A 15,601-nucleotide genomic window follows, 5' to 3' on the forward strand; every position below is an offset into this window, starting at 1 on the left:
ACACAAGGGAATTGCTGAGTGCTGAGTCCAGGCTTTCCTTTGAGGTGATGACAGCATTAGAAAATTATGGTGATGACTGAACAACTCTATGTATATACTAAAAACTACCCAACAGTATAAATAGGTGATTTGCATGGTTATATGAATTACATGTCAATAAAGTTGCTTTAAAACTTCCTTTTGAATAAATAAAACTGATCAATCTGTTTAAGTTAAAAATATTTAATATCAGATAAAAACATTGATGACAATTTGATATGACTCATTCTATATGTAGTGAAAAGGGCAAACACCACTAGGAAAGTAATTGAGCTGGTAAACAATTTGTTGATCACATAACAGATGAAAGATGACATAATTTAACTCAAAAGATTACAAAACCTTTGGAGACAACTGCATTAAATATTTCTTGTGTGATCTTCCAAGGGACAAGAAAACATATATATATTTAACTCATACAAAGTTCAAAGTTGCTAGGTCCCAGTGGCTTATAGCTACCTAGGAAGTGGATTAAAATTCTAGGCCAATTTGGGGGTGAGGGAATGGATGCCTGTCATCTCAGCTATGTGAGAGGCTGAAATCAGGAAGATCAAGGTTCCATGCCAGCCCAGGTCCCTACCTCCCAAAAGTTTTGGAGACCCAATTTCAACAGAAAAAAATCAGGCATGGTTGTGTAGGCCTGAAATCATAGCTGTGCTGAGAAGCATTGGTAGGAGATTTCAGTCCCGGCTGGAGTGAGCAAAAAATATGACCCTATCTTAAAAATAACCAGAGCAAAAGGTCTGGAAGTGTGGCTCAAGCAACAAGTGCCTGTCTAGCAAGTGCGAAGCCATGAGTCAAAATACCTTATTACTGCTAAAAACAAAACGTTAAAGTCAACACTGATTGTGGTGGAACTACCAGTGCTTTTCAAATGAGCAGTGCTTTTCCAAGAAGCTTCCTATAAATAGTTTTATCTTTTACTGGCTACTCATTCTTATTATGAGTGGATTTTATTTAATTGAGGACTAAAGGCATAGAACATGTTTTTTCTGAGGGGTAGTTGGGTGTGGCGTTTGAACTTGGGGTCTGGGTGTTGTCCCTGAACTTTTGCTCAAGGCTACCACCTTGAACCACAGCTCCACTTATGGTTTTTTGGGGTGGTTAATTAGAGATAAGATCTTATGGATTTCTCCTGCCCAGGCTTACTTCCAACTGTGATCCTCAGATGTCAGCCTCCTGAATAGTTAGGATTACAGGCATGAGCCACTATTGCCTGGCCAGAACACTTTTTAAACTAAATAAAACCATATATATTAATGTTGGGAGCTAAGCTTAACATTTATGTTGAAAATATAGATTGGATTAAATACACTATGGGGCATGGGTATGGTTATAATTAAAAAAGGCATACATTTGGCACTAAATGAAACAAATGAAGATGAGCAAAAGTAGGTGACTGTCAACTGCTCCCATCTTGAATACAACTCATATACTATTTCTTAGTTTCTTTGTTTGTTGTTTTTTGGGACAGGGTCTTGCTATGTAGCCCAGGCTGACCTCAAACTCAGGATCTTCCTGCCTTAGCTTCCCAAGAGCTTCTTGGATTACAAGCACCACCACATCTGGCTTACTTCTTAGTTCTTGATTGACTGAATAAAACAGACAGACTTAACTACAGAGCACGTATATGACATAGGAATATAGAATCTAGAGCTAAGATGAGGCTGTTTCACTGATGAGCATCCCCCACTCTGCCAAATCAGAAATTTGTTTAAGAAACTCACTGAAAAATGCTTATCATTTTCCAAGTTTTCTGGCTAATATGTTCTTGGGTAGGTAGCCAGTTAAATATAATTTTTGAATTAAGTAGGAAATCCATATAAAAGAAATATTTTATAGGATCTTCCTTCACTCACTTGAAACTTCCTTTACCAAAATACCAATCCAGAACTTTGTAACCAAAACTCTTGGAACAAAGCCGTGGTGGTTATATTTTTGAGTCTCTGCTGAGTTTTCAAGTCCCCTTGTTTTTCATGTTTCAAGGGTCTCTTCATTTGCTCCACAAGTATCAACCACACAAATTAAACAACTTGTGACTGGAAAAGCACGGACTTTGGAATTGGCTATCCATTTATCTGTCTCAGTATTATATTCCAGGATGTGTCCTAATCTGCCTACACCTTGAAAACCAGCCAAGACATAAATGATAGAGCCAACTGCTGCACACTTCACTGTTACACCTTTCCATGGCATTGGTGATACCATCTTCCACTCATCTAATTTAATATCATAATATTCCACATTGTCCAAACCACCTGCAAAATAAGAAAACATCAAAAATTATATGAATAATCTCGAGGTCGCAGTCATTTGTGTATTTTTCCAGTATCTAATTTTCAAAATAAAAATTTTAAACACACAGAATGGTTGGTTATAGGAATCTTACAACGAATACCCAAATGCCCACCAGCTGAATTTTTATTCTTACATTAACACAATAGATATTTAATCTAAAATTATAAATACTGATTTTTTTTGTAACATTTAAAATATTCTACCTATGTTGGAAAAATGAAAAACTTAAGCTAGTGGGATTTCTTCTCTGAGTAACTATGATTATAATTATCTAAATATTATTTTCTTTCTGTATTTCGCAACTCATAGAAAACAGAAATGGATGAGAATGAAAGAGAAAAGTCTTCTTTTAACTTAAGCTATTTGTACTTTGTTGTACTAAAATGATGCTACATTTTCTGATAAAATAAAACTTGTGAATTTCCTTTAAACATGCATTTCAGATTTCCCATTACTTATAACAAATATTTAAGACTTCTAGGATGCTATTTTCTAGGAAAAATGTAAGATTTAACTTCAATTTTTAAAAAATAACACTATTTTCATGCAATGTTTAAATGTTCAGAAAACTTGGCTAATTAGAACTTGAATACAAGACCTAACTAAAACTTCTATTTTAAAAGATTTTTTTGTAACACGTTGAAAAGCTAAAACAATTTAAGATTCAATCATTTGTTCAGCTTAATAGTTCTAAGCTGGTATGATACTATTCCTTGGGGGACACATGGATGATGAGATTGTTACAATGCCTGTAGCCACTCCTGACAATTCGTAGACATGGATGTTTAATATCTTCACTTTGGAGTATGTTGGTGCACAGACCTTTGAAACAGATAAAATCATGTACATGGTACAGGATTATATTTAAATGTACTTCCAGAAATACTTTAAAAAATTCAAAATAATAAACTATCAGTAAACTTATCAGGACATTGAGTTAATATCATGTACCTAAGCCATTCTGGCCACCCACAGCAAATATCTTGTCTTTTACAAATACCAGCCCATGATTCTTCCTGGGCTCAATCATTGGACATAGTTCAGTCCATCTGTAAAAAGAAAAGAAAGTTTTTACTTTGCTTATTTACAGGAAGTAAAAGGACTCTAATAAGAAAATGTTATTCCAACTAAGTACTTATTTACTACCATGTCACGTGCATATAAAATGTTTAGAAGTCCAGAAAAAGCTAAAGTGATTATGGGTAATTTTTTTTTTAATAGATGAGGTACATTTGGGACCTTACTTCTACTTCTTACTTCTACTTTTAACTCTGGCAGGAGATGGGAAACAGAATGGCCTTAGTGGTACACATGTATAATCTCAGCATTTGGGAGGTAGAAGTAGAAGGATTGTGAATTTGAGACCAGTCTGGGCTACATAGTGAAACTCTGTCTCAAAAACAAAGACCATATAAAGGACATGAACTCAGGTCTTGTAGTGACTCAGCTTGCTTGCTTGCCTGACTGGCTTGCACTCCTCATCACTTAAGCCACACCTCTAACCCTGCTTTTTACTAGTTATTTTTTGGTAGGTGAAGTTTGTGGACTTTTCTGCCTGGGCTGGCTCCAATCTTTTTTTCTAGACCTTATTCTTTTGACTAGCTAGGATTACCACAAGAGTCCCTGGTACCCGTCTAATATGTATTTTGAATAAATCCATTTCTTATATTTTATAATGGCAACAAAAGTAGGGGAAGATAATTCTGTCACATGTAGTTTTTACTTAATATGTATTAGTAAACAAACAACAACCTAAAATTAGCCTCAAAAATTATCATATTAGTACCATATGTTATTATTCATACTTTTTGTTGTTATCAATGTATTTTTTCAATAAAGTCTTATTATGTAGTCCAGATTGGGAGAATTTGGGATCTTCCTGCCTCAGCCTTCCAAATGCAAGGATTCACACTAGGCCTTGATAAATCCATGTTTAGATCTACTATGAAATAGTTTTTTAAAAGTTTTATCATTTTGTCGAGTTTAATAACTTGCTATTGATATGTTCCAGCCACTATCACAAATAATGAAATTGAGAGTATAAAGGTGGATCTAAGTGTCCAAGGATACTAGTTTCACAGGTAATATTTCATTAAAAAACACAACTGTGTTGGTCATTTTTTAAAAATTAATCACTACTTCTGTATACACTCTCATGATTGACTCCTGTGACTGTGAAAGTACTGCAACCCAGGTGCTCATATGCACCTAACACATACTAAAAGACAACAAAGAACAACAAAATGGAAGCAGCTGGATGCAAGCAGCTCACACCTGTAATCCTAGCTACTCAGGAGGCCGAGAGCTGAGGATCCCAGTTTGAAGCCAGCCGGGGCAGGCAAAGTCCAACAGACTCTTATCTTCAATTAATCAGTAAAAAGCTCTAAGTGGTGCTGTGGCTCAAATGGTAGAGAGCCAGCTGTGAGTGAAAAAGGCAGGAGAGCTTGATGCCCAGAGTGTAAGATTCCTGGCATGGGAAAACAACAAACAAATGGGGAAGTACTTCCTGGGAAAACCAGTAAGTACTAAATCTCCACTGTCTCTCCACATGGCAAGATGTCACTATGTAGAAAATACTATTTGGGGGCTGGGAAAGTGGCTCAGTGGTAGAGTGCTTGCCTTGCATGCATGAGGCCCTGGGTTCGATTCCTCAGACCACATACACAGAAAAAGCCAGAAGTGGCATTGTGGCTCAAGTGGTAGAGTGGTGGCCTTGAGCTGAAGAGCTGAGGGATAATGCTCAGGTCCAGAGTTCAAGCCCCATGACCAACAACAAAAACAAAAGGAAAGAAAATACAAATTGGCTTGGAAAAATTAAATTTACATGCCACCTTCTTCTCTAAATATGTCAATGATTTAAAGCAAGAGCATGTTTTCTTTCTTCTATATGTATATGTAGAGTATGTACTTTGCTCCTGCTTATCAACCTGAAGTTTAGTGTTTAGAAACTTTTCTTAAAATTAAGATTGCTCAAATTGTCATGTGGAGACCAGGCGCTGGTGGTTCATATCTGTAATCCTAGCTACTCAGGAGGCTGAGATCTGAGGATCACAGTTTGAAACAGCCGGGGGAAGGAAAGTCTGGGAGACTCTTTTGCTAATAAACTACTCAGAAAAAGCCAGAAGTGGCACTGTGGCTCAAGTGGTAAGGCACTAGTCTTGAGCACACACAGGCTCAGGGACAGAGCCCAGGTTCTTAGTTCAAGTCTCAGGACTGGCAAACAAAACAAAACAAATCCCCCAAACCCAAATAAGAAATGTACTCGTTATCTTGCCCATGTAATTGTAACTCCTCTGTACAGTATTCTCACAATAAAAAAAAAAAAAGAAGAAAAAAAAAGAAAAAAAACTGTCATGTAATTTCAGAGGCTTAATTTCTTAGTTACCAATTAAACATGATGCCAAAAGACTTAAAGAGTCTCAGTTTGGAAATTTTTTTTTCAAAAATAACAAGTGTTTAAATCACATTTTGCTTTTCTTTGTATTGCTGGGGATTGAACCCAGGGCCTTGAGTGAGTATGCTACACAAGTGCTCAACCACCATGCGACATCCCTAGTGAGACATCATTTTAGTAACGAAATCATGATGATATTTAATGTTTTAGAATTAGAATTTAGAATTATATCCACTTAGCTTGAGAAAATTTAAGGATAAAAGACTATATAGAATTCAAGTTTAACACAAGTTCAATATAAACAAAAGAAATAGTAAGTTGAAAGATTTTTTTTTTTTGTGCTAGTCCTGGGGCTTAAACTCAGGGCCTGGGTGCTGTCCCTGAGGGTTTTAGAAATATATTTTAACGGGCTGGGAAGGTGGCTCAGTGGTAGAGCACTTGCCTTGCATGGATGAGGCCCTGGGTTCGATTCCTCAGCACCACATAAGCAAAAAGAAAAAAGCCGGAAGTGGCGCTGTGACTCAAGTGGTAGAGCGCTAGCCTTGAGCTGAAGAACTGAGGGACAGCACCCAGGCCCAGAGTTCAGGCCCCACGACCGGACCCCCCAAAAAAACAAAAATATATTTTAAAAATTTATTTTGTTCACGGCTAGTGCTCTACCACTTGAGCCACAGTTCACTTAGAGCTTTTTGTTGGTTAATTGGAGTCTTACAGACTTTCCTGCTGGGCTGGCTTTAAACCTCAATCTTCAGACCTCAGCTTCCTGAGTAGCTAGGATTATAGGTTTCAGCCACTGGTTGAAAGTTTTTACATACTCCTGAACCTGAATATTCAGGTAGATTTTTATTTTTATGTAATTTAATTTTAATTGTTATTATAAAGGTGATGTACAGAGGGGTTACAGTTACATTAAGTCAGGTAAAGAATACATTTCTTTTTGGACAATGTCACTCTTTCTCTTGCTCTCTTTCCCAGTTTTTCCCTCCTACTTCCACCTACAAGTTGTACAGTTCATTTTCAACATAGTATCTAGTGAGTACCAATGCTGCATTTGTTTGCCTTTTGTCCCCCACCTTCCCAAAGACAAATGAACAAACAAGATGAAAAGAAAACAGCATCAAATGAAAAACTTTAAAAAATAAGCTCAACTTTAAAGTCTTTTCTTTAAAATTTATGTTTACGTAGTACTGAGCAAACCCAGGGCCTCATGCACACTAGGCAAGGACTCTACCACTTAGGCCACCTTCCTGGCCAGGAAAAATAACTTCTTGTTTCCCTGTCCTGGATCAGGTAGAGGATATAGAAACCTTTCACATATTCCGCCCCCCCCCCCCCCGCTAGTATACACAAAAATATGATAGAAACTGATACTACCTGAATTAATATCTTAAAATTTAGAAGCCTAGGTTACTGGTTACTGGCTACACTTTTAAGTTTGTTTTTTTAGAAATGAGGAAACGGTTAGTCATCAGTATGACTCAGATTACAGCTTTCCAAGTAGTATGCTGTAACATGTTTTGAGCATAGGGCTTATAGGAAGGAGGTGAGGTAGAGGTTCCTAATGGAGGGAGTTCAGCTGCTGTGCCCCCATGGTTTGGGACAAGATGAGGGTGTATATCTATCTATCTGTCTGTCTATCTATCTATCTCTTAACTAAAACACAGGATAAGGACAGAGGTATCCACAGCATGCTCTGGCAACTACTAGGCATACTCTGAAAACACTGGGAAGCAATATATCAAGAGATTTCTAGTCTCAACACTTTAGCAAAAGATAAATAACAAGGAATGTTAACTTGCTTCTCTTCCTTGGTAATTCACTGAACACAAAACAAAAAAATCCCCCAAAACAAATAAATTATACTTTTATTATGCTTCCTTAAATCCTTTAAAAATAGATGGGGCTGAGCACAAGTAGCTCATGTTTTTTTTTTAATTTTTTTATTTTTTGTCAGTCATGGGGCTTAACCTCTGGGCCTGGGTGCTGTCCCTGAGCTCTTCAGCTCAAGCCTAGCATTCTACGACTTGAGCCACAGAGCCACCTCTGGCTTTACCAGTAGCTCATGTTTTTAACCCTAGCTACTGAAAGCTGAGATCTGAGGATTGTGGTTTGAAGCCAGCCCAGGCAGAAAAGTCTATGAGACTCCTAAATTAACCAACACAAAGCTGGAAGTAGGCTAATGGTTCAAGTGGTGGAAGACTAGCATTTAGCAAAAAAACAAACAAACAAACAAAAAAACCTCAGGAGAGTGTCTAGGCCCTGAGTTCAAGTCACAGCACCAAAAAAATTCTTTTTTATTCAAAGTAGGGGAATATATCTTTTAATTGTGAAAATACTGTACAGAGGGGTTACAATTACATGAGCAAGATAATGAGTACATTTCTTATCAAGCATTGTTGCCTCCTCCTCTGTTTCCCCTTCCCATCCCTTCCCATCTCTCCCCTTTCCCCCTCCCCCGCACGCCAAAGTCGTAAAGTTCGTTTTTCGACATAATGTCTTGTACATCTCATTGTTGCAATGGGTCCACCTGTATCCCTATTTAAACAGTGTTTTTTTCCCTTCCCCTCCACAAATTATACCAACATCAAATACAGTGAAAACAGCGGTTATACTGTGGGGGGGAGGAACATACCAAGCAACAAAGAAATCATCTTAGAAATATGTTAGAAACAATAGCAAGAAAGAAAAATCATTTGAGTCCTTATCTTGGGGTTCATTTCACCTAACATCAACTTATCTGTTTCTGCGTGTCTCAGACATATACTAGTTATTGCAAATAAGGGAAACCATGGAACCTATGTTTCTTTGGGCCTGGCTTACTTCACTTAATATAATTTTTCCAAGTCTTTCCATTTCCTAACAAATAGGGCAATGTCATTCTTTCTGATGGGGGCGTAGAATTGAGATATTACTTATTTTATTTCTGAATTATCTTTAATGTCACTGCATTCACCAATACCCCATATTCACCAATTAACAAATTTGGTTACATTAAATGGGCTCCATAACTACAAGGTTAAACTATTTCTTTAAAACACTAATAACTGTATAGTTCTTGGAAACCATTTTAAATTTAAGAAGCTAATAATTTTGTATAGTTCTTGGAAAAGATTCAAAAAAAGATCTGTTGAAAAGATTGGTAGTTTAACTTTTTTTTAAAAAAGCCAATCCTGGGGCTTGAGCTCAGGGCTTGGCACTGCCCCTGAGCTTCTTTTGCTCAAGGTGAGTGCTGTATCTCTGGAGCCAGAACTACTTCTGGCTTTTTTGAGTTTATTGTGTTAAGAGTCTCAAGCCAGCCTGGGCTGGCTTGGAACTGTAATCCTCAGATCTCCTGAGTAGCCAGGATTACAGGCTTGAACCACTGATGCTTAACTTTTAGGAAGAGAAACTGGTCTGATTTCAAGTGATAAGCTAATACTCAACCAATTGAGTAACACTTCTACTTCCAGCTTTTTGGTGATTAAATGGAGATAAGAGATTCATGGGCTTTCTTGCCTGGGATGGCTTCAAACTTCTATCCTCAGATCTTAACCTCCTCAATTGCTAGGAAAATAGGCCTGAGCCACCAGCGCTCAGCTCAACTGAGCATTTTGCCTTTTATAAAGCAATTTTCAGCTACTTACTCAGGAGGCAGAGGTAAGAGAATAAGTCCAAGGCCAGCCTGGCAAAAACACAAGATCCTATCTGAAAGATAAACTAAAACAAAAAGGAACTGGGACACATTAAGTGGTAAAGTACTTGCCTACCAATTATTAGACCCTGATATTAACCCCTACTACTTCCTAAATAAATAAATGTTTTCTCATATGATTTAAGAATTTTAACATGAATCTAATGATATTTTAGGAAAATCCTAAAGACAATATTGTATCCAACAAGAACATGATATATTAATATCATAAACCAATATATTATATTTCTACTTAAGTAAAGTTTACTTCTGATTATTAATTTCCTGCTCACTCCCCTTTTATTTCCTTATCTCCCAAACAAAAATGTTTTATAAATTTGATGAATCAATCGGGTATGTTGTCCAGATATTTATTGCATAAGCAGAACTAGAAAGAGAGGAGTTCCCATAAAGTCAGGGCATGTCTGAAGGTGCAAAGGAAGAGTCCAGGTTGTTCAAGTGAATGTACATTTTTAATATAAGAACTAAATGCTTGAAATGGGTCCCTTCTACCATTTTTTATGCAACTGAACTCATAGAATACAGTAACAGTAAACTTAGAACTTTAAATTGATACATACGTTTCTGTGGCAGGATCATACACTTCACAGGAACTAAGCACTCTCCCAGAAACATTATTCCCTAAACTTCCACCACAAACGTAGATGAGGCCATTGGCTTCTACCATGCCATGGCTGCAGCGCTGCGTCAGCATGCTAGGCTTGGTGTGCCAGCTTTCAGTTCTTGTGTCATAGCACTCAAATAAATACAAAGCTGAATTTCCTGTAAAGAATGAGACCACTTAGGAGTCTGAGGTAGGAGGGTTGAAAGTTTAAGGCTATCTCGGGCTACACATTAAGATCCTTTCTCAAAAACCAGAAAAAAAACCTAAACAACAAATCAACAAAGGAAACAAAAGTAACAGAAAGAAGAGGGTTCCATAGAAACTTGACTTACTATGTATGTGGGTTAGGAGTTAATAAGCAGAGCTACATCATAAGTTATGGGAGGGAAAAATTTAGGAGTCATTTTTATGTTCAGTCAATGAAAATGTAGTAATACTTTAAGAAGCTAATAATTCTGTATAGTCCTTGGAAAACATTCAAGAAAACATCTGTTGGAAAGTTCCTTGGTAGTAAACTTTTAGGAAGATATATTGGTCTGATTTCAAAAATAAAATAAGAAACATTATGTATGTCTTGGAGTCCAGTTATAACATGCTGAGAATTATTTAAATTTCAAATATATATTATATAGATTGGAAAACCATAGCTAAAACATGAAAATTACTGATAGTATTCTGAGGCTTATTTAATATATTATTTTTGCCAGTCCTGGGGCTTGAACGTGAGCCACTAAGCACTGTCCCTGAGCTTCTTTTGCTCAAGGCTAGCACTCTACCATTTGAGCCACAGTGCCACTTCCAGCTTTTTCTATTTATATGGTACTAAGGAATTGAACCCAGGGTTTCATGCATGCTAGGCAAGCATTCTACCACTAATTCACATTCCCAGCCCCTTAACTTACTAGTCTAAAAGCTATTTCACCTCTGCCAAAATCGTAATTGTGATTTTGCGATTGCGTTCTTAGTGACTGGGTTGGTAAGCCCTGAAGGATACCAGTCCCTCCTTCAGTGGAAGTTCCTAGGAAGTCTCTACATTTCGGATGCATATTGACTATACATTTATGTTTTGCAACTTTTTCACACTGTAGTAGCTCAATAGAAAATCTTAGTAATCATACTATTAAAGATCACTTTTTCCCTTTACTAATAAAAAGGAAATTAGTATTTTGCCAAACTACTTTTTATCTCTCACTGTTAAATACAGCACTAAGACATCTAGAGCTCTTCACTGCAACCAATGTATATGAAAAGGTTCAGAGAAGACAAATCAAAGCAGCAATGACCATAATGAAACAAATCTTTTTGATTTTGTAGATTCAAGCTGGTGGATACTAGGGGAAAACATATTGTATATGGAAAATGTTAAAGATCTGCTGTTAGCCAGTGTCAGTGTCTCTTGCCTATAATCCTAACTATTCAGGAAGCTGATATCAGGAGGATCACAGTTTCAGGATAACCTGGGTAAAAATATCTTAAGTTTCAATTTCCAAAAATAATTAGCAAAAAGCCAGGCTAAAGGCATAGCGCAAGTGGTAGAATGCCAGCCCAACAAGCAAGCTGAGCAAGAAGTAAAAAACAAATCAAAACAAAAAACAATACAAAACAACCATAGAGAAGTCCTCCTACTTAAGTAAAAACTTAATAATATAAAGATCACCTCAAGTTAAATTTAGATTAAATTTTAAAAAATCATCATTTTTCCTGTATTCATTTGACATGTAGTAGAAGGTAAAAACTTAAAACACATCTGATTAAAAGTAAATAATGTTCTCGGTTAATATAAAAATCACAGAGCAAATCAGGCACTGGTGGCTCATGGCTATTCCTAGTTATTCAAGAGGCTGAAGAGCTCCAAGTCAGTCCTTAGCCAGGGCAGGAAAGTCCATGAGACTTTTATCTCTAATTGACCATTCAAAAAGTCAGAAGTGGAGCTGTAGCTAAAGTGGTAGGATTCCAGTGAAAAAGCTAAGGAACAATGTACCCAGACATGAATTCAAGCCTCCATATTAGGATGGGAGGGGAAGGGGGAAATCACAGACCAAGACATTGTGGCTCACACTGAAATCCTAGCTACTCAGGAGGCTGAGATCTGAGGATCATAGTTTGAAGCCAGCCTGGGCAAGAAAGTCCATGAGATTCTTATCTCCAATAAAATACTCAGAAAAAGCTGAAGTGGCATTGTGGCTCAAGTGGTAGAGTGCTAGCTTTGAGTACAGAGAGCCTCAGGGACAGAGGCCAGGCCCTGAGTTCAAGCCCCAGGACTGGTGAAAAAAAAAAAGCCACTTGAGATAATAGCTCAGCAGGATCTTTTTTGTTTGTTTGTTGATTATGGGGTTTGAACTCTGGGCCTAGGCACTGTCCCTGAGCTCTTCAGCTTAAGGCAAGTGCTCTACCACTTGAGCCATAGCCCACTTCTGGTTTTCTGGTGGTTAACTGGAGCTAAGAGTCTCATGGACTTTCCTGCCCAGGCTGGCTTTGAACCGTGATCCTCAGATCTCAGCCTCCTTAGTATCTAGGATTACAGGCGTGAGCCACGGCCTGTAATCTGCCATCAGCAGGATCTTGACTTAAGGCTAGCCTGGGCAAAAAGTTTGAGAGACTCACTTAAACAATAACAACAAATAAATGGATGCAGTAACACATGTAAATAGGAAGATATCTGCCAGGACCTGCCTGGATGTAGAGAGTGCTTGAAAAATAACAAAAGTAAAGTGTTAGGCCCATGGTTTAAGTAGTAGAGTGCCTCCTCAGCAAGTGCAAGGCCCTGAGCTCAAAAAGCTAGTACCACTAAAAAAGAAAGTTAAAGGAAGAAGAGGTGTGGATCAAGTGGCAGAGCATCAGCTTGAGAGAAAAAGCTAAGTGACAAGACTACAAGACTCTGAATTCGGGACCCAGTACCAGCATACACACGTATTAAAAAATTAACATATTTAAATTCCATAACTAAGGGTTTACTTGATATTCTTAGTTAACACATTATGTAATTAACGGAATAACTTGAAAAGATGAGAGTATATTAAAGCTACTATGTGTCTAGTCTACACCTAGAATATTCATTGAAAAAAACATTTATTTAGCAAAAGACTATTGGATACTTACAAATGAGAACCTGACCTGACCCATAAGCATAACTGACCACATAAATCATTAGATTAGAAATGTTAAAGAAAGCAAATGAAAAGGTATTACTGAGCTGGGCATAGTGCCTGCACAAGGAAGGCTGAGGCAGGACGGATCAGGAGTTTAGGACCAACCTGGGCTACATATTGAAACATTCAACATATACATATTGAGAACAACAAAACCAACAGTTATAGCTTTCTTCTGATACAAAGAAACATAAAGAAAACAGATTTTAAAAGCTTGAGTATATAGGGTTTTTAAAGGGTCTATAAGTCTAACTTAGCAAGTACTACCTAACAAAAAAAACCCCCAAAAACAAAAAACACCCCAAACTCTTCCCAACTACAATTCAGATAGTGCCAATTGTTATAGTCCCATAATAAAAGTGGGCAATTAACAACATATGAAGCAACAGTATTGTAAATTAATAATTTAAAGGATTAAGGTATATCTTCAACGAAATGGGCTCTAATATGTTAAAAATATGGACTTATCTGTATAAGAACAATCAATTTTTATTTAGATGTGAAAGTCAAGCCAGCTGGCTTTAAAGCATTTCCTTTGAACAAAAATATTAACAAGCCTTACCTACTTCTGAGCCTCCAGATGTGTAAATCTTGCCTTCTGCAGCACAGGCAGCAAGACTATCTCGAGGTGTTGGAGGGCCCAGTTTGGAATACCAGCTGTCCTTCACAACATTATAGCAGTCCATTCGTTTAATGGGGAAAAGCTGAGAGCCACCCAAAATGTACACTACATTGTCCCAAAACACACATGCTGCATCTCTTCGCTTTTCAAAGGGGCAGCGAATGTCCGTCCAGCTATAATCCTGAAGCAGAAAGGAACAACTTTCAGAAAGGGAAAATGAAACCAGAAAAGACAGCATTGGTAGAGAAAATGTACCAAAAATAGGACAAAGGGTGAACAAATGCAGCAGTGATCCTCACTAGACACTATGTCAAAAATGAACTATACAACTTGTAGGTTGGGACAGGAGGGTAAAACTGGGAGAGCTCCAGGTAAGGGGTTAAAAAAGAAATGTACCCTTTATCTGACTTATGTACCGGAACATCTCTATAGACCACCTTTACAGTAATAAAAATTTTTCTAAAACATAAGTCTTACTAGAATATATAAACATTTGGTTTGAGACTGTAATCTGATTTAATCTGTGATTTCTTCAGAATTCTAGTTGAGGCAACCGGTAAAAGAAAGGACATGGTTACTCTGTAACATTCATAGCTTCGAAGTAAACTTAAATATATTTGGATATGTGTTCTTTGTGAAGATTATATATAAGAAAAATTTAAGTCTAACAAAATATGAGATTTACTTTCAGATATAAAAATGGGTATCTGGTAGATAGGTGGATAGGTAGTTAGGAATCAAGGTGAAACTCTTATCTCAAATAAACTACTAAAAAAAGCTACAAGTAGAACTCTGGCTAAAGTGGTAGAGCACTGGCTTTGAGCAAGAGAAGCTCAGGGACAGTGCCTAGCCCCTGAGATTAAGCCCTACCATCAGAAAAAACAAAAACAAACAAACAAAAAAACCCAACAACTAAAACAAAAACCAAAAAACCCAAAATTAACTTAAGTTACAAACTCAGTTTAGGAAGAGATTTAATCAGTGATTAGGAAAAATATGATGTAGTATTTATTATATAATATCATATCCTGAGTTTAATCAGTACTACAGACTGAACCTAGGGCCTTCTGAGTACTAGGCAAGTGTTGAATTACTGAGCTAGCTACCCAGACCAGGAAAAACTACTCTTGTGGCTTAACTTCAACAATAACAGGATAGCTTGATTTAAAAAAAAAAAAAAAACAAACCTTCTGCATTGTTGGGGCAGGAAACTGGATGTGCTATAGCAGGCTGCTTGATAAAATTAGGTTCAAGTGGTGACAAATAACATATAAATGGTTATTTCTCAGCTATTAATGACTAGAGAAACCAACTCCCAGGGAACTCCTGAGGATCACATATATTTCATCAGGTCATAAAATGTTCTTTCTTTCCCTACTCTCAAACTAAAACCAAACCCAAACTTTAACTCATCAGAAATTCAAGTATAAAATAAAAACTCAGTGTCAAAGTGAAATTTCACCTAAATATAATCCTTGAAAATACCTGAGCAGAAATAAATCTTAAGAAAGAATTCTCATGTTAGCATACTGTCAAGTTATCTTCAACATATTTGTCTCTACTAACCTGTGATATGTAGGTAGTTTTTGTTTTCAATACTGGAGCTTGAATTTAGGGCCTTATACTTAGGAGGAGGCACTTTACCTCTTGAGCCATGCCTCTAGCCTCTTTTGCTTTAGTTGAATTTTGGATAGGGTATTGTGTTTCTTATAAGCCCTGCCATAGAGCTGGGACCACAGATGTATACTATTAGGCACAGCTTGTTGGTTGAGACAGGTGTCTCTCTAACTTTTTCCTACGCTGT

At 37.1% G+C, this 15,601-nt stretch overlaps 1 protein-coding gene across 4 annotated transcripts in view; it reads right to left on the minus strand.

Annotated features, from left to right (window-relative positions):
• Positions 1 to 206: 206 nt before the first annotated feature.
• The window catches only part of Klhl7 (kelch like family member 7), a 54,142-nt gene continuing 38,747 nt past the window's right edge, over positions 207 to 15,601 (minus strand). For all 4 annotated transcript variants that reach the window (XM_069996095.1, XM_069996096.1, XM_069996098.1 and 1 more), the window contains exons 8-11: positions 13,738 to 13,978; positions 9,983 to 10,184; positions 3,289 to 3,386; positions 207 to 2,297 (exon numbers count right to left, since the gene is read on the minus strand). In XM_069996095.1, the coding sequence (XP_069852196.1) occupies positions 2,014 to 2,297; positions 3,289 to 3,386; positions 9,983 to 10,184; positions 13,738 to 13,978 (825 nt within the window). In that variant the 3' untranslated portion in view covers positions 207 to 2,013. The remainder of the gene's footprint in view (positions 2,298 to 3,288; positions 3,387 to 9,982; positions 10,185 to 13,737; positions 13,979 to 15,601) is intronic.

This window comes from Dipodomys merriami, unplaced genomic scaffold (assembly GCF_024711535.1).
Source record: "Dipodomys merriami isolate MVZ:Mamm:240054 unplaced genomic scaffold, mDipMer1.0.p SCAF_5, whole genome shotgun sequence".
NCBI lineage: Eukaryota > Metazoa > Chordata > Mammalia > Rodentia > Heteromyidae > Dipodomys > Dipodomys merriami.